General features: G+C 32.5%; 1 protein-coding gene across 1 annotated transcript in view; it reads right to left on the reverse strand.

Moving 5' to 3' along the window:
* Positions 1–14,621, reverse strand: part of LOC126890348 (glutathione S-transferase 1-like) — a 37,045-nt gene extending 22,424 nt beyond the window's left edge. The window contains exon 1 of the mRNA XM_050659220.1: positions 14,301–14,621. Coding sequence (XP_050515177.1) covers positions 14,301–14,435 — 135 coding nt within the window. The 5' untranslated portion in view covers positions 14,436–14,621. The remainder of the gene's footprint in view (positions 1–14,300) is intronic.
* Positions 14,622–27,052: the final 12,431 nt, after the last annotated feature.

The following is a 27,052-nucleotide window of genomic DNA, read 5'->3' on the forward strand; positions in this document are numbered from 1 at the left end:
GTGAAGGTGGGAACTGTTCGAGCTTCGCTTCCTTTTTTGGAAAAAAAACTGCAATAAATTATCACCTTCCATAGCTCGCGCAACCTTCTTTTTTTAACTGGGTTAGCTCAAAAAAATAATAAAAACTGTGCAAATTTCAACTTCCGGGAAAATGGGAAAATCCCGTGAAAATCAATTGATTTAATTATACTATAAAAGTTATTGAATTTTACAAGTATTTCGTAAAAATTCCTTTAAATTTTATTAAACAAAGTATATTTTTTATATAAGTATAAAATAATTATAAATTAGTACAATACAATATTTATTTATTTTAATTGCATTAATTAAAAGTATATAAAAGTCCTTAATAGTTTTTAAAAAATTAATTTTTGTTTTATTATGATTTAATTGAAAGAAGCTATTAATATTTGTCTAGGTAGGCATCTAATAAGTATAAAAATAAATAATAAAACATTGTTTATGAATTTTAATTTGATTATTCTAGTGAACATCTACAACTTCTAGACTTCTCGGCAAGTTACAGTTAGTTCATCGTCTACAAAGTCTGACTCGACATCGTCAAGAACCACTGCAGCGCGATTGCAACATTTTTTCTCCTGTTCTTCCACTGCACACTCTGCACAGTGTGTACAAAGATCCGTACAGTTTATACCATATTTTTTACAGCCACATCTTGTACTTTTGCAACCCGTTAAACATTTACATGCTATTTGTTTTAATATCACTTAAGGAGTCAAACAATATAAGGTGTAAATGGGTTCAAAATCAATATCAGTCTTTTTCTATCCATATTGGGTATGGGTAGCATCCAGTTTTTTACCTAACCAGTGTTGTAATTGATGATAAACGCAAATTTTTTTCCCTGTATTTCTTACAAATTTTAAAAATCGTAACTCATTTAATGCCAATATGTTATTGTGTTTTTTATATGTAACATCAATTGCAGCAGAATACAAAGCAACAATGATATATCCGTTTTTCATGATGTCCTCCTTGTTAGCATTCTCGTCATAAAAAATATTTGTCAGATCTAAAAAGTTGTATCACACCCAGTAAAACTATATAAGAAGAACCCAACGTATTTTCTTATATGAGATTGTTTAAACCTATTACAACTATAATAGATAGATAGATTGTCCTTTTTCGCTTTTTTTTTCTTTCAAAATATATGTAATTGTCCGCAACAGAGAGTTGCGTCAATACTATGATTATATCGGTATCATTACAAATTATTACAACGATCTTGTCAGGTTCATATGTATGTTCGTAAAGAGATGTCTGCACTATTAATACGTCTGCATCTTCATCTGCTACTTTAGTTCGGTACCCAGATTTGTTGAGCTCTGCACATAAAAGTTGAATTAATTGTAAATTGTTTTAAATTGGGATTCCATTCTAAAAAATAAAACGAAGCTATTCTCACCTTCACATTCGTTGGCGGTGTTTCACGAATACCATCAGTTTAACGGGTCATGACTCATGAGTAGTCATGACTTTTTATTTTTTCACCGCATATGCAATATATGAAGAGGATCATAAAATACAGATTTTCTTAAACAACTCATTCAATTTTCAGCTCTTAATGTTTATAACAATGGAAATATGATTTATTGAAAAAAAAATTCTAACTTGATTTATATTGGTCACATAAAATTCTTTTTACAATTTTAAAGTATATTTTTTCACCAGCTTTTCAGTGAACCTACATATAAGCGTGTATCATAAAAACTGTCAATGTTATTCCAATTGTTTATAACCTAAAAAGTAGGGTCTTTTTCAGACGGTTTTTTTAATAACAATTTTGATAAAATCTTAAAACATTTTCAATACATCTTAAAATTAAAGTCTCAAATAATCGATTGGGATTGTAAAATATCTCTAGAGTCACTGTTAGGGCAAGAACAGCTGTTTAAACAATTGCTCTCTGGCATAAACAAATTGAATAACTCATAAACTATTTGGTCAATCTGGTTGAAATTTAGAACACTGAAATAACCCTTTAATTGGCATAATCTAAAGTAGTTAAATTAAATTTCGTTGTGCAAAAAATACAGTTATTAACATTTATAAATTAGTGCAAATATGAGGGTTTTTTACAATTATCTCGGTCAATTCTTTATATATTTTAATACTTGTCCCACCAAGTTAAAGAACTTTTTAAGATCTACAATATTTATTTGAAACATTTTTCTCTAAAATGTACAAGAAACGATTTATAGTCAAAAAACTGAGTTTTTCATTCTGTGTAACTGTTTAGAAAAAAGAAGAAGAAATATTAGCTGTACGTCTTCACGGAATTATCATCATTTATCCCTCATCTATCGTTTAAAACCTTCAAAACCCTGTTTAACATTTTTACGTGAAATCGATGAATTTTTTCCCTATTAACTGGTGTAATGTTCGTGTACATTTAAAGACGTACATTCTTTTTGAAAACGTTTAAAAGCGGGTCCTGCTAGCGTTGCCCGCTAGCGGAAACCGCGTCCACTGTGTGCGCCGACTAAAGTCGGTATTTTTTAAAGCTGGCGGTAGAATCTGGAGTAATAAGACAATACACTGCGCGTCAGAGAAAACGGGCACCCCAAAAAAATGGGTAATTTTGATGTCTCGTATTTCCTAAACCTGTTGTCGGATTTGAGTGATTTTTTTAATATATTATAGCCTTAGGCCGCGTCCATAGTGCACGCTGGTTTCCAAGTCAGAAAGTCGAATCCGTGTGCGTATAATCCTAATAACAGCGCGCTGGTGCACTTTGGACAGACCCGTTTAAATACGAAGGATTATTTGCACACGGACTCGGCGCTTACTTTGAAAACCAGCGTGCAATATGGCCGCGCCCTCCTTTAACAATATCGCTGTAATAATATTGCTGCTAGACAGGTAAACTGACATTGTATACCGGGTGTACGAATCAAACTGTGTTTTTTCCTCAATATTCACAACACCCTGTGGAATATTCTAGCCTTTATAAAATACTGAAATTAAAACCAACTCCGGTTTTGTATAATAAAAAAGTTAGGGTTATTAACAACTAGCCATGTTCTTCATCAAAACAGGTTTTTTCTAAATAAGTGCGACAAGGGGGTAATCTTTAAGGGGTAATTTTGCATGAAAAAATAATGACCGTTTGCTTTATGAACATATGTCCGTAAATGCTTCGTTTCCGAGATACGGGATGTTGAATTTTTTCTTACAAACTGATGCTTTTATTATTTCTTTAAATACGGTTTTAAGATCAAGTATATTCAAATGGGAAATAAGCTACAATTTTACCTAAAAATGATTTTATTAACGTTTCGACGCCCAAGTCGGGTGTCGTTGTCAAAATACAAAATAATACTGATTATTATTTTGTATTTTGACAACGACACCCGACTTGGGCGTCGAAACGTTAATAACATCATTTTTAGGTAAAATTGTGGCTTATTTCCCATTTGAATATACTTGATTATAAAAATGCCACAAGAAAATAGCTTCAGAACAACATTACGGTTTTAAGAGGTAGTTGTGCATTTTTTGACATAAAATTAAAAATTTTGTATTCACCATTGGCGTGCATTGTATAAAAAAAGCTCAATAACTACCTCTTAAAATCTACCAAATTTAATTTGTATATTTGGACCGGTTTTAGAGCAATAAATAAACCGTCATTTTAGCAGAAAAAATTCAACATCCCGTATCTCGGAAACGAAGCACTTGCGGACATATGTTTATAAAGCAAACGGTGATTATTTTTTCATGCAGAAGTACCCCTTAAAGATTGTCAAACTTCTTTAGAAACACCCTGTATTGATAAAGAACATAGCTAGTTGTTAAAGTCCCTAACTTTTTTGTTATCGAACATAAGCGAATGGATTAAAAAACAGCATGTTAAGAAAATCTGAGGCTATAGTTGGGTTCTAATTTCAGTATTTTATAAATGCTACAATATTCCACAGGATTACGAGAAATCTGAGAAAAAATAACAGTTTGATTGGTACGCCCGGTATAAAATGACAATTTACCTGTCTAGCGTCAATATTATTACTGCGATATTGTTAAAGAATATGGCTATAACACATTTAAAAAATTACATAAATCGGACAACAAGTTTAGGAAATTCGAGACATCAAAAATAACTGAAGGAGAAGTCTTTTGAGAAGAGAGGTCTTTTTCTAAACTTAAATTGATCAAAAATTATCTGCGCTCAACAATGGGCCAAGACAGATTAACAAACCTGGCTTTAATAGAGAAGAAAAGCAAGTAAAAATAGATATCACCGAAGTAATAAAAACTTTTGCCAACTTAAAAGCTAGAAATGTTGACTTTGATATACCTAGTATAGTGCTAAAAGATTGATATTTTTTAATTAATGAAACCATGTTTTTTAATATATAAATAAAGAAAGCAAAAGTTAAATGCAGTTTTTGTTTTTATTTGATTCAGAGGTGGACCACTCATGTCAACAATCCTGCCTATTTAAGGGAAAACATCGCTATGCAATGTTTCCACCTTTTGAGACGCAAAACAGCGACATCTCTCATATACAGCGATATTTGTTTCAGAGTTACGACTGCATAGCTTCACTGAGGATGCCTAGATGCTGAAATAGCTATATTTATGGAGATGGTGGTCAAACTCTGAATCACATAAAAACAAAAACTGCATTTATCTTTTTCATCTTTACTCAGATTTGAGTAAATAAAACTGTCTTTCGGTCCTTTTCCTAGACGAAAAGAAGGTAAATACGTGGCTAGTGTCCTTCATTTGCTTTCTTCCATATTCGTCGTCTCTTGTGCTTATATATTTCAAAAGCCGGAGATACAGGATGCAGCCAGAAATCAGTTTCTTAACGAAAAGTCTTGGATTTAAAATATTGTTTATTATTTTTATTTCAATTATTCTTTTTTTTTCTCTGATTCTGGCCTTGGTTTAGAACTAGAACCTTTAGCCACGTAATTGTATAACTTATCACTAACTCAGGTGTAATGTGTAGTGTGTGTGTTGAGTAAGTGTCTTGTTACTTTGCAAAGTCGACGTCCTTGTCTTTGCAAAGAGATGCTAATTGTATCCGAACGTCTGCGGTCCCTCCGGTTTCAATTATTCTAATTGTATAAAAGTAGCAAATTTTGTATCTAGGGCTTTTCGTCTTCCAAAGAAAGCAAACAAAATTAGTTTTAGTTTTAGCGTACCTATAACCTATATAATCTTTTGAAAAAAGGAGGCGCAAAGATGAGTCCTGCACCCCGGCGCCGTGTATGCTTAAGACGGCCCTTGGTGGGAGGCTGTTTGTGATTTAATTTAAGCGAAAAGAAATGTTTATTTGTGATATAAACATTTTTTTTTCTATTTACTGACAGCCGTACAATGTATTTTGAGTTAAATAAATTACATACATTCTTCTTTTTGCGTCAATTAATCTAATTCAAAAATTATTTTTTTGGTCACCCTGTATAAATAATGTTATTATCGTTTATATTAATGAATAGAGAATGAATCACCCTTTCAAATGAGGTGCCACACGATCCCTATTCCTATTTAAAAAAATCATTGATTACGTCATCACGCTCAGATGGATGACGTCACTAGTATGAAATATATGCCAAACAATTGTAATTAAAAAATAAAAATCGACCTGTTTCAGGATTTTTCTCCACAGTCTTCCATTTTAGAGAAAATTAATTTATTCCATAATTTAGATCCTCTCTGTGTAATATAAACAGAGGAACTGATCTGCATGCTGAAAGGGCTTGAACGAGAATCTGAGAAAATCGGATTAAAAATGAATTTAAATAAAACAAAAGTCACAAATCAAAATATCACAATAGACTTAAATGGAAGTGAAATCAAAAGTGTCGAAGTATAAAATATACACCTAAGTCACTCATAGGCGTAACCAGGATGATCCTAAGGGGGGGGTTACAACTACTTGAAAGGGGGGTTATAACTACTGGAAGGTCTCTGAGGGCTATGGTGTTAAGCGTATAGAGCTCAAAGTACATCCCAATGGGGGGGGTTATAACCCCCAAAACCCCCCCTGGTTACGCCTATGAAAGTCACACGATCAAATTAGGCACACAGAATCAAAGGACAGAGATAAATTAGAAGAATCACTGATGTGTTGAAAAACAAAAAGATACCAATAAATCGAAAGAAAAGGACATTTAATAATAATTGTATTCTACCAGTTATGGGTATGACTTATGGAAAGGAAACACAGAGAACACAGATGGCCATCGAACGAGCTATGTTGGGAGTATCTCTGATAGAACATATACGAAACGAGGACGTGTGAAGCAGGACGAAGGTGGAAGATGTAATTGGAAGAATTGCACAAATGAAATGGAACTCGGTAGGACACGTACATTGGGGACCACGGGAACACAGTCGTAGTAGAGGAACACCACAAAAACGATGGCTAGATGTAGATGACATCAAAACCCAAGTGGGGAGAAACTGACATCAAATAGCACAAAAGAGAGAAGAGATGAGAACTCATGGCGAGGCTTTTGTCCATGAGTGGATGCAAACAGGCTGAAGATGAAGAAGAAGAAGAAATAAATATTACAAAATGCAACTTTTGTGTATCTTTAAAATATGGTATTAAAGAAAATAAAATAGTCTAAAACACGTTTAAATTGTTTTTGATTCCTTATCCCAATATACAGGAGAGTTCCCAGCAAACAGACTTGAGCCCAATTACGTGATAATTACGTTAAATTTACGGCAAATTTCAACGAATACGTAACTCGGTGATTTATGACGGGAAAAAAACGTATTTCAGTGCCAAATCATTCACCTATATATTAGTGCTTTCTTTATACATGTTTGACATTAGAATAATATAAAATCATAATAACGAATATAGTACATGTTTTTTATAATATTTGTGAATTTCGGTTACATCGCAAAGGTACGTTTATTTCACGTAATAATCACGAAACAGAAATAACTTCCTTTGGTTAAATTTTGAGAAATATTTTGGAAAAAAAATTTTACAACGGTGTTGGTTAAATACGTATCGCTTGAATTTTACTCACTGTATTTTATGGACGTCGAGAAATTAGATGTATTTCACGTAAAAGTAATGTAAATAATACCAATATTTAAACAAAAAGTTTATGATTTCGCTTTTAAGATCATTTAGCATAACTATTTCAATCCAACTTGATTTGAAGCTATTTTTTTCTTTAAAAATATCACAGGAGCTAAAATGATGTCTTATTTTCAAATCGCGCGCGGTGATGAAATACTACCAAGCCTTTCTCCTCCTTTAAATACCATCACGTGACTAACATAGTTGGTTCGAAAACTAAATTAATCGATTTATCGAATAATAGATACGTTTCGATAGGACTATTTTTTTTATATTATTCTGGTATTGAAATAGATTTTTAGTAAGACCAATTAGTTAATAGTAGAAGAAATTTAAAAACAAAAGGAAAATTCGTAATACTAATTTAAAGTAAGTAGAATAGCTTAACTGTAATTTAAAAATAATCGATTTTTATAATCGATGATCATATCCTCTATCAGCTTCTCTGGCTTGGCTTCTCACATTTCTCACAACAAAAAGTGAAACGTGAAGAGCTTTATTTTCCTAGTTTTATTTTAGGCGGGTTTATTTATAATAATGTCTTTCGTATTAACGTTTACCTCACTGCTCGAGGGTTGAAGTGCCATGGTGCAATTAGAAAAAACAAGAAAGTGTCGAAGTGTCCTCGAAATAAAAAGTGACATGTGTTGTGTTTTATGTTGGCAAATTTTTTAATGTGTCTTTAGGTCGGTACCATTTTTGGTTCATTATCTTGTATAATAATTATACAGGACAAACGTTTTAAGGTCTCTAAATTATACTAAATAAATACATTGTTAATACTTTATATGCTTGTTTTATTTATATCATATTATGAGGATATAATAATTACGTGATTCATAATTTAATTAAGGTCGAATTATGTATTTACGTGAACCGAGGACGTATCTTTCACGTGAATACTAATATATACATTCCCTAAAAGATACGTTAATCAACACGTATTTGCAACGTGAATTTCCCGAAACATTTTATTGCTATTTAAGGTAAATAACACGTCTATTGAAGATGAGTTATTCACGTAATTTAAAGACGTATTTTCAATGTGACATTCCAACCAAATTTTCACGTGAAATTCACGTAAGCAATTTACGTATATTGGTGACAAATGTACCCAAAATTCACGTAATTAACACGTCGGTCTGTTTGCTGGGTTATTTGTAACGCAAAAAAAATATTTCAATATCTAAGATTAAAAAAAAAACTAAGTTTTCAATCTAATAGCACATAACATCCAAAAATGTTATTCTACATCCTACCAGACTGAAAACAATGGACTGCACGCCGGGGTTTGTCCTAGTTGGATCAGAGAGAGCAGCATAATATGTGCCTCCTGATGAGAGACTAATAAGTTTCGAAACCAGTAGAGGTGCTTGCTGCACTCTCTGATTGAACTGGAATGATGATGCGGCTGTAGTTTCGTGTTGCAACGAAATTGAAAATCGTTATTCATTTTTGATCTAAGATTAACTTAAATCTGCTATGCAGTATGAAGAATTACCTATTTCACAATTCAGTAGTCTATCTACACTCCCAGAAGATGACAAAAAATATTAACGTCAGATGAACTTTTTTTTCAGATTTTCAGATTTTTTCATTTGGGCTAAATATATAAAAAAGTTTGTTTACCAGACGCCTCCATCAACGCCAGATGATTATATAAAAAGTAGAATAAGAATAGTATATTATTCAACGAGCATGTAATGATGGCTATTACTCACGATGATGAAGTTTGCGACACGAGCCGTAGGCGAGTGTCGTAATTCATCAAAGTTAGTAATAGCCATTACATGCAAGTAGAATACTTTACTTTTTCTACGACCGTTATTATTTTAATTAGTAAAACAACATAATTATCAACTACTTGAGATTAAAATTATAATTTATAAAAATAAATTTTGTTTGACAATATTACACGGCTGTATAATTGGTTGCTTACTATTAATTAGCAATGCTGTCTTAATTATGTATTGTAAAAGACACAAGAAGAAATAGTCATTTAATATTATTTTCATTTCCGAAAAATTATAAGTATTTTGTATCTACTGTCATTGTAATAAATAGGAAATTAACAATTAGTGATTGTATAGGTATATGTAATATAATAATATAACTATAGGAAATTAAATAGTGATATGTATATAATATAATAATATATCTATCTATAATATGTTATAATAGATTTAGAATATAATATAACACAATGGTATAATATAATATAACACAAGGTAACTTTATAAAATAGACACAATATAAGTTTTAAATTCCAATAAACACACCAAATAGGTACGCTAATGTCACTGTTATTGAAAATTGTAAACGTCAAAATTCATAATACTTAGTAAACAAGGTATAAAAGTAAAAAATATACTAACGCATTGTTACAGTTAAAATCCTTTAAAAATTTTTCGAAGTTAATTATTGATATACCTACATTACAATAATTATTATGTTAAATAAACAAGTTTAAGTACAGTATTTCTCATGATCATCTTTCAGTGCGTCACAGTTTTTCGATTTCTTTCTAACGCATTAAAATGTATGTGACAGAAAAAAAGGCACGTCGGTGATTACATTTCGTCGGTGGCATTTTTATAACAATTATTCTAGTTATTCTAGTTGTCGATAGATGGCGCCATAATAAAAAAATATTTTTTTTTAATTAGATAATAATATTACAAATATAATCTGTATAATTTATAAGACTATACAAATCAAAGAAAATACCATTTTATAAATGCAAGAAACACATTTGATTTGTTTTTATTCCAAATTGAAAATAAAATGTGACAACTGTCAGATTTAACTAAAATGTCATGTTAGAATAAATGTCATAAATGTGTATTATCACGGACTTACCCTTTTTTCTATCATTTGTTACGCACTGAAAAATGATCATGAAAAGGACAATAAGTAATTTTAATTGTAGTTTATAGGGCTTTTCATCGATTGTCATTTGTTTCGAGCTTCTGTCATGTGTCACATAATATTAATATATCTATGTCGTACGTTATTGGTATTACCAATGATACAAACCGAAGACGTATGACGTAGATATGTATATTAATATTATGTGACACATGACAGAAGCTCGAAACAAATGACTGTGAATGAAAAGCCCTATAAGACTAATATTAAAAGTGACATTCGCCAGTTGAACCTAACTTCAGCCCGTGAATAATGACCCGTGAGTAACTTCAGCCCGTGAGTAATGAACTATTACTCACGGTTAAGTAATGGGTGTTATTATCTATTCAAAAATAGCGAATAATGAGCATATTAAACGGTCGTAGGAAAAAGCTTTTTGCACCTACCTCTACCAAAAGTATACATTTCCTGAACTGATTGTAGGGAGCAAAGTCGTACTATTTCTCCCTAGCGAGACAAAGTACTTTTACTCCCTAGGGAGTAAAAGTAAAAGTGACGTCATGGTATGCCATTGATGAAATAACTTACATATAGGGCTTTTCATTCACAGTCATTTGTTTCGAGCTTCTGTCATGTGTCACATAATATTATTATATCTACGTCGTACGTTATTGGTAATACCAATGACACAAATCGAAGACGTATGACGTAGATATATTAATATTATGTGACACATGACAGAAGCTCGAAACAAATGACAATCGATGAAAAGCCCTATTGACGTCCTATACAATATCTTATTTTCTATTACGTAAGTATCTGTACATTTTAACGTTTATTTATAGAACACCCTGTATTTTACAGAAGGGTAAAAAACAGTAAATTGTTATTTTGATTTAACAATGTTTACATTAATAATTTGACTTTCATTTGACAGCTGACAGGTATAGTATACCTACTTGTTAGTTTTAATTCTCGAATACATTTTGTTACATAGTTAAAAAAAATAAGGTATCTAAAAATGAATAGCTGACTTGTTATCTGAGGGAGGTGAAAAAATCATATGTATAACATGGGAGTAAAGTACCTTTTCCTACCTTGAATGATTATAGTAAACTTCATTCTCGGAAGGAAAAGTGGCACTTTGCTCCCTTGATATACAAATAGGCCATTCCAACATGCTGTCAATTTTAAATCAATCTGGCAGCGGGAGGCAAACATTAATGTTTTTCTATTAGCTATTAACGGGGTTTGATCATTTTAGTTGCGTTTATTTGTAATTTTGTTTTGTACAAGGATAATTTAACATTTTTGCTGGAAGAATCGATAATATGCTTCATTTCTGTTGTGTTTTGAAGTGTGGAATGCGAAGTACTCTTGATAAAGTTCAGTTTTATCGACTACCATCAGTGCCACATTTTAAGCATAAAACCAACTGAACTAAATAAGTTATGCTTTGAGAGACAAAAGCAATGGTTAAATATAATAATAAAAATAAAGTAAAAACTCCATTTTTATTCAGTTGCAATGCGAAGGCAAAACAATCTTATTTTTCACTTAGAATAGGGAGCGCAGACCAGCACTATGAATCGACGAATTTTCGACTCTTGTTGGAGTCATCATCGGAGAGGCGTAGGCCTGCTGCTCCATACTCGAAGTGACCAACCATGAAAGCTTATCCCCACATTGCAATTGACGTGTATGGAGTAGGTGACTAGCCTCATCTGGCAACTGAAAGGTAAGGTAAAGTTTTCATCCTAATAGCAAAAATTAATAATATTGAAAAATATTAAAAATATTACTAAAAGATTTTTAAATGAAAACTTTTTGGTCCATTTGCTTGGTAACACCTCCATGGCTTCTACAATTTGCAAGCCAGATGGATGCTGAAACGAAGAAGACAAGAGGGAATTCAAAAACTTACAATTCACTTTTGAATTTCACAACATTTGAATTCCCTCTTGTCTTCTTCGTTTCAGCATCCATCTGGCTTGCAAATTGCAGAAGCCATGGAGGTGTTACCAAGGAAATGGACCAAAAAGTTTTCATTTAAAAATCTTTTAGTAATATTTTTAATATTTTTCAATATTATTAATTTTTGCTATTAGGATGAAAACTTTAGTTTACCTTTATAATAAAAAAGCTATAAAAATGATAACTAACTAACTAGTGTACCTACTAGCAACAACTATATTTTCTGCCAACAACTTTCAAAAATATTAACTCATCTTTATTTATTCACTCTTTAAATCTAAATGAAGTCGTGCAAGTACTTCTACAACTAAAAACTGCACAAAAACAACAACAAAATGTTCGCAAAATACAACTAAAAAACTATTAAAGATGTCAAAAATTTAAGAAGTGCATGACGTAAGAGTGTTTCGAGGAGTCGAATGTGGAAGTGACCACTACTTAGTAAAAGCAAGTAAAAGCCAAAATGATACTACATCTAACCGGAAATTGTAAACACCAACAAAATCAAAACCTAAACGAAAATCATTCAGTAGAAGTTGAAAAACTGCAGTACAATCTAACAAGTTTAGACAACGATAGCACTAGAGAATTGTATGAAAAAAAGATTAGAGCAACAACTACCACAGGAATTCAAACATAAAACAACAGAAGAGCTAATATAGAATAATAAAAAAAGAAATACATTAAGCCGCCAAACAAGCCTTAGGTATAAGAGAAAGTAAACTCAAAAAGACAAACAATTGGTGGAATGATGAACTACATGAAATGAAAGAAAAAAGCAAAAATTATATCACAGATGGCTGGGAACAAAAGATCAAGAACATAAAAGAGAATATAGAGAAATGGTAAATAAATTTAAATCAACGCTAATAGAGTCAAAAAATCAAAGCTGGGAAAGAAAATGTCAGGAATTAGATACGTACATCGGCGGCCGCAGATCAAGAAAATCCTGGAGGTTTATAAAAAACATCAGATTCAACAAAACAGAACAAATAGCCATACACTCCATAGAACCTGAAAAATGGGAAAAACACTATAAAACACTGTTAGTAGAAGAAAGACCGGAATACAAAAACATAGAACAACATGAAGTCCTTATTCAAGGGAAGCCATCATCAATTAACATCGAAGACACTAAAAACGCTGTATCACTGATGAAAAATGGACGTGCTCCTGTTCCATAGGGGATATATGTAGAGTTAATAAAAAATGGAACCAACAAACTATTTGAGATACTAACAGAAGTTTTCAATAGGCACTTGCATGGATAACTAGTGCCACAAAGTTGGAAAGAAGGATGGATTACATCTATCCATAAGAAAGGAAATAAGGAAGATTGCAATAACTATCGGGGTATAACTGTTACGAGCAAGCTTAGCAGATTATACGGAAGAATTATAAAAGAACGCATATGCGAAGAATACTGCCCTTTTGAGTCAAAAGAACAAAACGGATTTAGAGCAGGGCGATCCACAATAGATAGTATTTTCTGCTTATCCCAAATACTCGAGAAAAGAACACAGATCTCGAGAAGTGCATTTACTTTTAGTCGATTTAACAAAAGCATATGACGCGGTGCCTGTTGCAAAGATGTGGAAAGTATTAGAGAAAACCAGTATCAGCGTTACACTAATCGATGCTATTAAAGAGCTATATAAAAACACAATAGCAAAAGTTAAAATAGGAAAAGAGGTGTCTAATGTTATTCAGGCAACAAAAGTACTGAAGCAAGGTTATTGTTTATCTCCCATACTGTTTAACATATATATCGATGAAGCACTCAGGCACTGGAAAAAGAAGTGTAAAGGGATGGGGCTATCTATTGGGGATGAAACGTTATACATATATACGTTGCACTATGCAGATGACCAGGTAGTTATTGCCCAAGACACAGAAGACCTGGAGTATATGGTTAAAAAACTAATGGAAGAGTACAATAAATGGGGTCTCGAAGTAAATGTCCAAAAACACAATATCTTTGTGTAGGAGGAGAAAATACTTCAGATGACCTCGACTTAGAAGATGAAACTATTAAGAAATGTGACCAATGTACATATTTGGGGGTAAAACTGACAAAGACAGGGAGAAGTGATGAAGCCATAAAAGACAGAATAACCAAAGGAAAACAAGTTATAGGTGCGTTGAATTCAGTATTATGGCAAAAAATATAAGACCGGAAACGAAAAAAAGAATATAATACCATATTAAAGACTATTGGTACCCTAAAGATGTTAGTTATGTTATAGCCTAAAGTAGAACACTATTTCATCTATTTTTTCAAATTAAAAAGTATTTCAGGTTGAAGACATAGATATAAGCAATTAAATAACAAGTACCTAATGAACCAACCTCATGTCAAATATATGCAAATAAACAATACCTTTAAGAATTCTGGAGCGAATTGTTCTTTCGTTAAAACATCCACATATTTCAGAGTAAGTTTAACAGATAGCGCTTCAGCAACCAATTGTACAGCCCTAGATGGTGGGGCACCATTCTGATATAACAGGAGCATCTTTTGAAAAGCACAAAGACTTGCAACACAAAATGGTATGTATTTGGTATACTAATTGCACGTCATTTATTTATTGTCTTAATTTAAATTATCAACATTAACAATCTTGGTAGAAAAAATTACTAATCTTAATAGTTAAATAATCATTAAAACTATAAACGGCTTACAAATATGTACTTAATTATATTTTGAAATAGTAAAATTAAAGCCTGACAGATCTTATATATTATTATAATTTAAACAAAAATTTTTTATTTATTTTAAAACTACATATATCGTATCAATTGAAAAACAAATATTGCGTAATAATCTAATTTTATCCTAGATAAATCAATAGTCGAGTCAATAAAGCACCACATTATCGATTTTCCTTAAAGCAAGAAATATAAACTGAATTATATGAACAACTCTGCGAGTTAATTGAAAAGGTAGGTACTAAAATATGAAATAAAAATAAGTGTGGGAGATATGAATGCGGAGGTTTGAAAAGAAGATATTTATTTGAATATAACAGGTGGTAAAAGCATCCATAAAGAAAGTAATGGCAATAAAAAAACTAATAGGATTTCCAATGGAACATAACCTTAAGATAGTAATCTGATTATAAAGATTTCTAACCAAATGGACCATCTTCAGATATTTTCATTGAAAAAAAGCATAACAGATCCGTGACTGATTGTAGAAGCTGCAGAGGAGTGGATGCCGGTAGTGACCATAATAATGTTATCAATAGTCAAACTTAAGCAAGAAATTCCCAAACAACCAAGAAAATGAAAACAACTAAAAGATAATAAGTATGTAGATAGCTCTATAAAATAAGTACATAAGCTCTAAGATAAAGAGGAAGCCAAAATAACAGAGCAAGAATAAACAAGAGATTGGGAAAGCATACGTTGGGAACTTAAAGGAAGAATGGGAACTAATACAAGCAACCATGTTATTAAGAGGACTGCACAAGAATCCTAGCTTAATAGAACAACGCAAACATGAAAAATATTAGAAGCACTACAGAAAAAAGTAAAGACCACTATAAAATTAAAAGGAGAGAAGCTAAACGATTATACAGGCAAAATAAGAGAAATTACTGGAAAAGCAACTTACTTACTTTTTCGAGTCTGGATCCGACTTCAGTTTTTCTGCCCAGTATCGTTCTACGTCTACACCCTTTGTATTTGCGAGCCATAAATCATCGAGGGTGAACTGTGATGGGCAAAGTCTGCATACTCTCAGGTGCTCCACATTCTGTATGTCCCCACATTCACAAAGTGCGTCGTTATCGGTCTTGATGCCCCATTTAATGAGGTTCTGTTTTACAGGCAAACCGGTGCGTATGCGGTTGAGTGTTCGCCAGGTTCTCCAGTCCAGGTTCATTCCATTAGGTTGATCTGGATGTAGGGGGAACAGTTCGGGTGTTTCGACGTTGACATTTCTTATAAACATTTTCCTTGATTTAAGTCGGCTGATTCCTGGCGGTTCGTCAAACCCGTATAATTGGTGCTTTTCATCGAAAGTTTGACTGATCTTCTCCACATATTGTGAGGCGCATCTAAAAGCAACTAAGAATAATAGAAGACATGTCCAAAAATAAATTAGACCTTTTTGTTAATTAACTTATCAATTAATTTTTAAGTTATTTTGAAAAAAAAATTAATTTTTTTCAAAATTAAAAAAAGTATTTATTTCTTTTTATTTAATTATTTTATTTAATTAATTTTTTTATTTAATTTAAAACCAGTTTTTTTTTTCAAAAATGTGCGTATTGAACCAATGAAACTAAATAGATAAGTAAAGTAACTTGTGAGGCGGTAACGATTAATTTCATTTGGGATGTTAATTATGGGGTGATTTTCGCGATTTTTTACAAAAAATACTTACAAACAAAACACCAGAAAACTATGAAGAAAATAAAAAACACAGGAGACTAGTAAGGAACTTGTTACAAAGGCAAAGAAAGACAAATGGACAGAATTTGGAGAAAATATGGAAACAAACAGTAAAGAGAATCAAAAACTGTTCTATGGAGTATTAAAATCAATGAGAAAAGAAAGAATTCAAGAAATAGAAAACATAAAGGATAAAACTGGCGAAATTCTTACAGAAGAAAATGAAATAATGAACAGATGGAGAGAATATTTCCAAGAGATGCTACAAACTCACTGCTATCAAGAAGAAAACAACGTAGCGAACCAAAGAATAGAAGTAGACAATGTAGACCCTATAACCATAAATGAACTGCAAGAAGCTATTGCAGAAATGAAAAACGGAAAAGCACCAGGGTATGACAGAATAACCAGTGAAATGATAAAAAAAAATGGGACAAAATGCAACAGAGCTGTTATTAAAAATATTTAATTCAGTTTGGAGAGAAGAACACATACCGATGGACTGGCAGAGTAAAAAGGGCGATAGAACAGATTGCAACAATTACAGAGGAATAACACTGTTAACCACTGCCATGAAAATATACGAAAAAATACTGAACAAAACAATAATCGGAAAAATTCACAGCACACTCGAGAAATCACAAACCGGTTTCAGAAAAGGCAGAAGCACCCAGGATCATATATTTACAATCAAGCAAATAATAGAAAAATATCAGCAACAGAAGAAAAAATGTATATGGCTTACATAGATATTGAAAAGGCTTTTGGCACGGTACCAAAGCAAAAATTATGGAAAATATTAGAGAAGAGAGGTACATATAAGCAACAAAATGATAAGGGAAATTAAGAACATTTACAACAACAATGTGAATTATGGTAGGGGAGCCCAAGCGGGGATTTTTGCAGTTACTCGAGCGCGTCAGATTATCATATGGGGAGAAACCTGGTACCCTGTAGATGTACCTCTACCATATATTGGCTCTTAACACAGGGGAGTTCGTTAAGGGGGGCCCGAAAAAAAAATCTATCCTTAAAAAAACTCCAAATTGTCAGATTAAGATAAGGTAAGTTAAGTACATGCAAAAGAGTGTATATTTAAAAAATCTGACGATTTGAGCCGGGCATAAGGAAATGGCCGAGTCCCAAAATTTCACAAGAAAAAAGCGAATATTTCGCGAAATAAATGACGGATCGAAAAACTAAAAAATAAGTGCTCAGTATTTTTTAAAAATCTATCGAATGATACCAAACACGACTTCCCACGGAGAGGGGTGGGGGGTAAATTTAATATTTTAGTTACGAATCCCACGATATTTCGCGAAATGAACATCAGATCGAAAAACTGTAAAATACATTTATTCAATATTTTTGAAAAATCTATCGAATGACACCAAACACGACCCCCCACGTAGGTGGGGTGGGGGGTTACTTTAAAATCTTAAATGGGAACCCTCATTTTTTATTGCAGATTTGGATTCCTTACGTAAAAATAAGTAACTTTCATTCGAAATATTTTTTCGAATTATGGATAGGTGGCGTTATAATCGGAAAAAACGATTGTTGGAAATGGAAAATTAAATTAAAAAATGGCAAGCGCCCACTAAAATGGAAAACTTTACTTAACTTTTTTTGGTTTTAGGACCTACTCTTCACAACCCAATAGGTCCCCAAAGCGCTCGAGTGACTGCACATTTAGCATACTTTGCTCCCCTACCATTACATATATCATCAGCCAAACGAGAACATCAAAACCATTTACTACGAACGAGGGACTAAGACAAGGAGTCCAACACTGTTTAGAATTTACATGGATGAAATAAATAAAGAATGTAAAGTAAAAGTGAAAAAAATGCATGTGGGTTATAGAAATTTAAGAAGAGTAGACATTTCAGAAGGAGCATTCGCCGATGACGTCGTCATATTGGCCAAAAATGAGAAACAACTACAAAGAAATATAGAAATATGGAATGAAACACTAGAAAAATATGGAATGACAATTAATTTAAAAAAAGCAAAAGTTATGGTCATGGGGGAAAAGGAAGAAGAAGAAAAGATACACATAAAAATAGGAGAAGTAAATATAGAACAAGCACGAACATTCCAATACTTAGGAGTAGAATTAGAAGACAGCGGAAGACAGGAAACAGAAATTAATAATAGAATTCAAAAAACAATGAACCTATACCATGCAATGAGCAATAAATTCATAAAATCAAGACAGATAACGACGCACTTTTAGTCCAGTCGGGTTAGACGAATAACAGGTCTAACCTTGCATTAGGAGCTGCCCAAATTTTATTTTTTTTTAATCTTTATGAGGGATCAATAGTAGTGTAAATTTAAAATCTCGACTGAATTCCGCCATTGCGTTAGCCGCCATCTTGATTTTAAACGAGAACCGTTTTTGCTCAATATCTCCGCCATTTTCAACTTTTCGACAAAAAGTATAACAACCAAAATTGTTGAAAATGTAATTTTCTATCATTTCTATTTTTGTAATTTTTTCGTGCCATCGATATTTTCCGAGTTATAGCGGAAAATAATGACAGTTATATATAAATAGAGCATAATTATTGAATTATCTCGTTTATTGTTAGTTTTACGACAAAAATGTTCCTATGCAAAAATAGAGAGAATTAAATTCTACACAATTCTAGTTGGTCTCATTTTTTGCTAAAGTTAATATTTAAGGAAGTATGTATGCGATAATGGCGCGAGCGTAAGACCTGATTGATTTTGTAGCAATTGTTTTTGTTCAATATCTACGCCATTTTCAACTTAAATTGTTCCAAATATGATTTCCTACAATTTCTTCTTAACAATTTTTTCATGCGGTTGATATTTTCTGAGTTAAGTGGAAAAATAGTAAAAAGTGGCGGGGGAGCATAATTACTGAATTGAATCTTTTTTCCGAGCTGGCCCAAATTTAATAATTCTATCCTTTAGGGAAGATCAATAGTAGTGTAAATTTAAAATCTCGACTGAATTCCGCGGTTGCATTAGCCGCAATATTGATTTTAAAGGAGAACCGTTGTTGCTTAATATCTCCGCCATTTTCAACTTTTCGACAAAAACGGTAGGAACTAAAATTCTTGGAAACGCAATTTCCTATAATTTCTTTTCCACAATTTTTTTATGCGATCAATATTCTCCGAGTTAAGGAGGAAAATAATGGAAGCGAAGGGGAAGCATAATTATTGAATTGTCTCATTTATTATTAACTTTACGACATAATTGTACATAAACAAAAATAAAGAGAATTATATTTTATACAATTTTTGAAACTTCCAATGAAACACCAACCAAACTAAGTACATAAAAGACATAAATAATAACTTATTTGCATTAAGTTCACTTAATTTTATTAACTAGCAGGTTTTATTGATTGAATTTGTCTGTCGATAATTAAGTTTCAGGTCAGCGAACATATTTTACTATTTCAACATTTTTTTTTTAATTTTGGACCCCGTTGGGGGTAATTTTCCCATTCCCCCCTTTTAGACCCGCCACTGGTTCTCTCGAAAAATTGTAGTAAATCGTAATTGCAACAATTTCAGTCATTACACTTTTTGCCGAAAAGTTGAAAATGGCGGAGATATTGAGCAAAAACGGTTCTCGTTTAAAATCAAGATGGCGGCTAACGCAACGGTCTAATTCAGTCGAGATTTTAAAGTTATACTACTATTGACCCCCCTAAAGATTAGAAAAATAAAATTTGGGGCAGCTCCTAATGCAAGGTCAAATGGTTCCCGACTGGGCTATTTGTGGATGTGGGGACATACAGAACGTGGATCACCTGAGATAGGTATGCAGACATTACCCATCACAGTTCACCCTCGATGATTTATGGCTCGCAAATACAAAGGGTGTGGACATAGACCGATACTGGGCAGAAAAACTGTAGTCGGATCCAGACTCGAAAAAGTAACTAAGTTGCTTTTCCAGTAATTTCTCTTCTTTTGCCTGTATAATCGTTTAGCTTCTCTTCTTTTAATTTTATAGTGTTCTTTACTTTTTTCTGTAGTGCTTCTAATATTTTTCATTTTTGCGTTGTTCCATTAAGCTAGGATTCTTTTGCAGTTCTCTTAATACCATGGCTGTTTGTATTAGTTCCCATTCTTCCTTTAAGTTCTCCAAAGTATGCTTTCCCAATCTCTTGTTTATTCTTGCTCTGTTATTTTGGCTTCCTCTTTATCTTCTAGCTTATGTACTTATTTTATAGAGCTATCTACATACTTGGTATCTTTCCGTTGTTTTCATTTTCTTGGTTGTTTGGGAATTTCTTGCTTAAGTTTGACTATTGTTAACATTATTATGGTCACTACCGGCATCCACTCCTCTGCAGCTTCTACAGTCAGTCACGGATCTGTTATGTCTTTTTTTTTCAATGATAACATCTGAACATGGTGCATTTAGTTAGAAATCTTTATAATCAAATTACTATCTTAAGGTTATGTTCCATTGGAAATCCTATTAGTTTTTTTATTGTCATTACTTTCTTTATGGATGCTTTTACCACCTGTTATATTCATATAAATATCTTCTTTCAAACCTTCGCATTCATATATCCCACACTTATTTTAATATTTATTTTAGTACTTTTTCAATAAACTCACAGAGTTGTTCATAGAATTCAGTTTATATTTCTTGCTTTAAGGAAAATTGATAATGTAGTGCTTTATTGCCTCGACTATTGATTTATCCAGGATAAAATTATACATAGACCGGGCAGTATCGTCGCCCCGCTAGCGCAATTATTCCGATTCGATTTTTTGCACAAACTTACTCAAAAAGAGGTCCTTATAACATATCCACAGGGTGCCGTGGTCGAAAAAATTTTTAAACAATTTTTTTTAAACAAATTCACAAAAATAATTTTTTATTTCCAAAATTTTTTTTTAGATAATTTGGGTCATTATGAGCAAAGAAGGTCTCTTGTCATTTTTCTCTAAAATTGACTGTTGTCGAGTTATATGCGGTTAAAAATTTGAAAAATGCGAACAATTTCGATCAGATTTTTTTGCACAAACTTACTCAAAAAGGGGTCCTCATAACATATCCACAGAGTGCCGGCCGGTGGTCGAAAAATTGTTTAAAAAATTTTTCGACCACGGCACCGCCCGGCACCCTGTGGATATGTTATAAGGACCTCTTTTGAGTAAGTTTGTGCAAAAAAATCGAATCGGAATAATTGCGCTAGCGGGGGCGACGATACTGCCCCGTCTAACATTATTTTTCAATTTTGCTTTTCATTATACAAATATTACACAATATTTGTTTTTCAATTGATACGTTTTAAGTAGTTTTAAAGTAAATACAAATTTTTTGTCTATATTATAATAATATATAAGATCTGTCAGGCTTTAATTTTCTTCTTCTTCTTCCTTCTTGTATGTAGGCTTTAAAGCCTGTTTTTTCTTCAATATTAGCCTCCTAAATTATTCAAGTTATCGCACCGTCTTTTTCTTGGTCTGCCATACTTCTTCGTCCATTTGGTGACTTCTCTCGTGCTATTCGTACTATCCTCTCCTCTGCCATTCTACTAATAGTCTAAGAGCTAGTGAACCCTCCGACTAACGGTCGTCCTGTAAGGCTAGAAATTTGTCTAGTGATAATTCATAGCACACCAAGGCTAAAAACCATGACCTGGCAGGCATCAGCGGTGCACGTGTATCTACCAGGTGAATCGAAAAGTGCAACTTTAGGGGGTAAAATAAACTTTCTCCTGTAAAGTTTAAATTTAAGTATGTGTTTGAGTAAGTCATTTAGAAGAAATGTGTACAATGACAGGCAATTCTAAAGAGCACAAGACCTTGCCAGGGGAGGGGAAAGATTAGAGGTTTTTCCTAAAATTATATTTTTTGCATCGAAAAAAGTTTTAGGTTTTTTGAATCATTCCAAACAGAAAAGGTCCCTAGTGATTTTTCTCTTAGGTTAATAATTTTTGTTATATAAGCGATTAAAAATTTTGAAAATTGCGAAATTGGCAATTTTTAACCTTAAATCGGTCATTTAACTAAAAATTTCAATGTTGCCAAGGTAGGTAGATGTTCTTTAAACATTGATTGATGAAATCACGAACAGTTTTTTGCAATATAATATCTAAAACCCCTTTGTTTTTTAATTGCTAATCAAGCCAGCGATCACACTGTAGTATAAGTGAAGACGTTTGAGTTTGCATAAATTCATTATCTCGAGAATGGACAAATTTGAAGAGAAATCCTCAGACAGGTCGATTTTTATTTTTAAATTAGGTTTTTTTGGCATATATATAATACTAGTGACGTCATTCATCTGGGCGTGATGACGTAATCGATGATTTTTTTAAATGAGAGTAGGGGTTGTATGATAGCTCATTTGGAAGGCTATTTAATTCTCTATTCAGTAATATAAACATTAACATAATTATTTATACAGGGTGTACAAACAAATTTTTTCTTCTTTTTGTCTAAACTAATTTAATAAAAAAATTTGTTTGTACACCCTGTATAAATAATTATGTTAATGTTTATATTACTGAATAGAGAATTAAATAACCTTTCAAATGAGCTATCACACAACCCCTACTCTTATTTAAAAAAATCATCGATTACGTTATCACGGCCAGATGGATGACGTCACTCTCTCTCTCTCGTTCCATCCCTCCTTGTGGAGTATTGGGCGCTTATGCGTTTCTTGGCCAAAAGTGTAAGATTGCTGTCTGGCCGGGACAGCGCAGGATGACGTCACTAGTATTATATATATGCAAAAAGTCCTAATTTAAGAATAAAAATCGACCTGTCTGAGGATTTCTCTTCAAATTTGCCCATTCTCGATATAATGAATTTATGCAAACTCAAACGTCCTCACTTATACTACAGTGTGATCGCCCGCTTGATTAGCAATTAAAAAACAAAGGGGTTTTCGATATTGTATTGCAAAAAACTCTTCGGGATTTCATCAATCAATGTTTAAAGAATACCTACCTACCTTGGTAACATTGAAATTTTTAGTTAAATGTCCGATTTAGGGTTAAAAATGGCCGATTTCGCAGTTTCCAAAATTTTTAATTGCTTATATAAGAAAGAGTATTAACCTAAGAGAAAAATCACTAGAGACCTTTTCTGTTTGGAATGATTCAAAACACCTAAAAAAACTTTTTTTGATGCAAAAAAAAAATTTGTTAAAAACCTCTAATCTTTCCCCTCGCCTGGCAAGGTCTTGTGCTCTTCAGAATCGCCTGTCATTGTACACATTTCTTCTAAATGACTTACTCAAACACATACTTAAATTTAAACTTTACAGGAGAAAGTTTATTTTACCCCCTAAATTTGCACTTTTCGATTCACCTGGTAGATACACGTGCACCGCTGACGCCTGCCAGGTCATGGTTTTTAGCCTTGGTGAGCTATGAATTATCACTAGACAAATTTCTAGCCTTACAGGACGACCGTTAGTCGGAGGGTTCACTAGCTCTTAGACTATAATGTGTTCGTTCTACTCCTTTTTCCGTTTTGTCACCCATCCATTTATGTCTTCTACATTGCATGATCTTCTTATGTTTTCGTTTCTCTCCCTATCCAACTATAGCGATACGCTTTAATTACTATTTTTGCGAATTTTATTTTCTTAATTTTTAATAACTTTTCTCAAAACGAAACAACATTAGTCATTTAAAACTCACGTGTAATATACAAACAATATGCCACAAGGGCCGTTGATTTCGAGAAACCAAAATGAACCTAAACAGATTGTATAAAATTTATGTTTTTTTCATCGAAACACTAATGAATTACGATCTCAGATTGCCACACTCGTTAACTGCTTAAAATACAAAAAGGTTTTCATCTTTTAAAAGGCAGATGTTTGTAATTTATTGCCTTTTCTAGATAGTTTAACACCGCAAGCATCATGACAGAATAGAGTGTTCTGGTCTGGCAGTCACTACACAGCATCCAAACAAAAAAGACACACCCTCGCTCGCGCTAACAAACAACCTTCTTTCGAGATATAAGAAAAACACCGCTTGTTTACCCAAAATAAATAAAGATATAACTGTTCGTTGTTACACTTATTTTTTATTAATTCCGTCAACCACACCAACGAAATACAACAGACTTGTCCCTGATATTCGTCGGAGTATTATCATCTCTGTTGTTTCTAGTACTCGTCTCGTTTTAGATGTGTCGGGTCTTGTTTCCGCCGTTTATGTCAATATAGGTCTAATTGCTGCTTTATAGATTCTTGCTTTTGTGTCTTGTCTTAGGTGTTTGTTCTTCCAGATTGTGTCATTAAGGGATCCCGCCGCTTTACTTGGTTTTAAGCTTTGTTGTTGTACTTCCTCTTCGACATCTCCGTAACTGGTTTTATCTATTCCCAGATATCTACACCTTGCGTCCAGCTTTATTATTTTCCCATCAATTTTGATTTTACATCGTAGTGGCAGTGGGTATTTAGATGTTGTCATACATTTGGTTTTTTCTGCTGATATTATCATATTGTATTGAAGATGTGTGTTAATCTTTGGAGATCTGGTCTTTAATTTTACTATTTCAAAATATAAATAAGTACATATTTGTAAGCCGTTAATTATTCTGTCAAGCTTGTTAATGTTGATAATTTAAATTAAAAAATACCAGGTTTTTGGAAAAGGTATTGGGACCGTGCAAGTTCGGTAAAACGACACCTATTTCTACGCTCTGTAACTTTATCCGCACTTTTAATTATATTGGCCAATTATATTAGTCCTGGTTACTAGATACTTTGGCCATAGCCAAAAAAAAATAATAAGAAAAAAAATAAGATTCAGGTTATGTTATTAAAAGGTAAACAATTGTATGTAGTAAATAAAATTAGTTATTAAAATGCAGTACTGCAAGCAAAATAAAATTAATTAAATTTACCTTTATATAATAATTGCATATCATATCAACATTGTGGAGCAACATAAAATTTTTCTTCTTCAATGACAGTAGATATGAAATGTACGTCAATTTGACAATTTCAATTCACAATATGAATTATTTAAGAAAGTTGCAATATTTCTCCGCTATTCGCGCACGATTGTTTCTCAATTCCCTTCCAAATACTTGCACACTGCGAATAGGTATTTTAAGGTGACCCTAAATAAGGGTCACAACACAAAACGTTTTCGGATTAAGAAATCCATCATCAGTGTTCAAAAGCCCTAAAATTAAGAATAACCTAATTAATTGAGATAAAGTTAAAAAATTGACAGAGGTTTTAAAAAAAAACAAGAGGCCATACTTACAAAAATTACATGCCTGAGCCACCAAAATGTATTGGGTAAAAACCCTTTAAATTTAAACGATTTAGTTGTTTTACATATTTATATAAAATTCATGTGATGTCAAAGATATGCCTGGATGTTACCCAGGGCAACACAGGACTCTTCCCACGTGGTTGGAACTTTTTGTTTAGGAGAAAACCCCACATATTGGATTTCAATGGCCAACTGACAACTGAATTCAAGAGCAACCCAAAATGACATTAAGAACTGTCAATGTAACCTAGTTTTATCATTACTTCAGCCACAACGTGTAAATATTATTTTAATATTTAAGATAAAAACAGTATCAAATTTACATAATATGTTGGACTTAAAGTTGTTCTAAAAAAGATGAAAAAATGTTTTCTTGAAATAATCCATTAAATATTCAAATAGGAAAATAAAATGTTTACGTTACCAGAAGTTATGCCACTTTATTACACATTATTACAATACCAATAGATGTTGTATTAGTGATATGAAATCAATACAATTAGACAAATAATGGGAAAGGTCTAAAGCCGGACTCAAACGACTCGTGTACTTGGCGAATAATCGTCACTTGCGTATACTGGCAATGCTGTGTGAGTGAGTTACTAGTACAATTATTGTACTATTTGTCAAACACTAATAATAATAATGTTAATACTACTATTAATTGTCAAAGAATGTTCCAGTAACCCGCCCAAAAGACATAGTAAGTAACGCAAGTAACGATTGTTCGCCAAGTACACGAGTCGTTTAAGTCCGGCTTTATAAAGTTGAGTCCGCGAGTCTTTACCCGTGCGTCATTACTACCTGACGAGATAAAACACATACTTTTTATCTAGCATCATTCTCTTCCACGCATGAAACTCATGACAAACCAGCTGCCGTTTGTTATTAAGTAAAATCACATGTTATTTTTATGAACCATCTAGACTCAGTGCATTGAAAAGAGATAGGTACAAAAAAAGACGATTCTTTATAATACACAAACAGTTGTTTTCACAACTAATTTTATATTGGGCTTTGAAATTTTAAGGTAAATAATTATATTTTGGCAATTAATATTTGCTTGCTTGCTTGCTTGGTTATTGGCCTTGCTTTATGCAATTTGGCCAGCTCGATCAGGTTGGCGGTCACGACGTTGACTGGCTCATGACCATGTCGGGCCCACCGAATATGTCTACTTCTTGATCTCTTTTGAAGTAAATTGGCTATGGTGATAACTTTGACTAAATATTTACTTTTTGGACAAGGTACAATAACAAACATAATCTATTAGTAATAAGCATGAATTATAAATAAGTTGTAGCTAAATGAGCATTATAATTTTATTCTGTTTATGCTAAGAAACCTCATAATTGCTCTGATCGATTCTTCATCTACGTTATGTAAAATTGAATATATTGTTATCGGGGTGGGAAGTCCTTTATTGGCGAAAAAATTGTAGATATCCCAGTTTGGAATGGAGTTAATAGGGC

This window comes from Diabrotica virgifera, chromosome 8, assembly GCF_917563875.1.
Source record: "Diabrotica virgifera virgifera chromosome 8, PGI_DIABVI_V3a".
NCBI lineage: Eukaryota > Metazoa > Arthropoda > Insecta > Coleoptera > Chrysomelidae > Diabrotica > Diabrotica virgifera.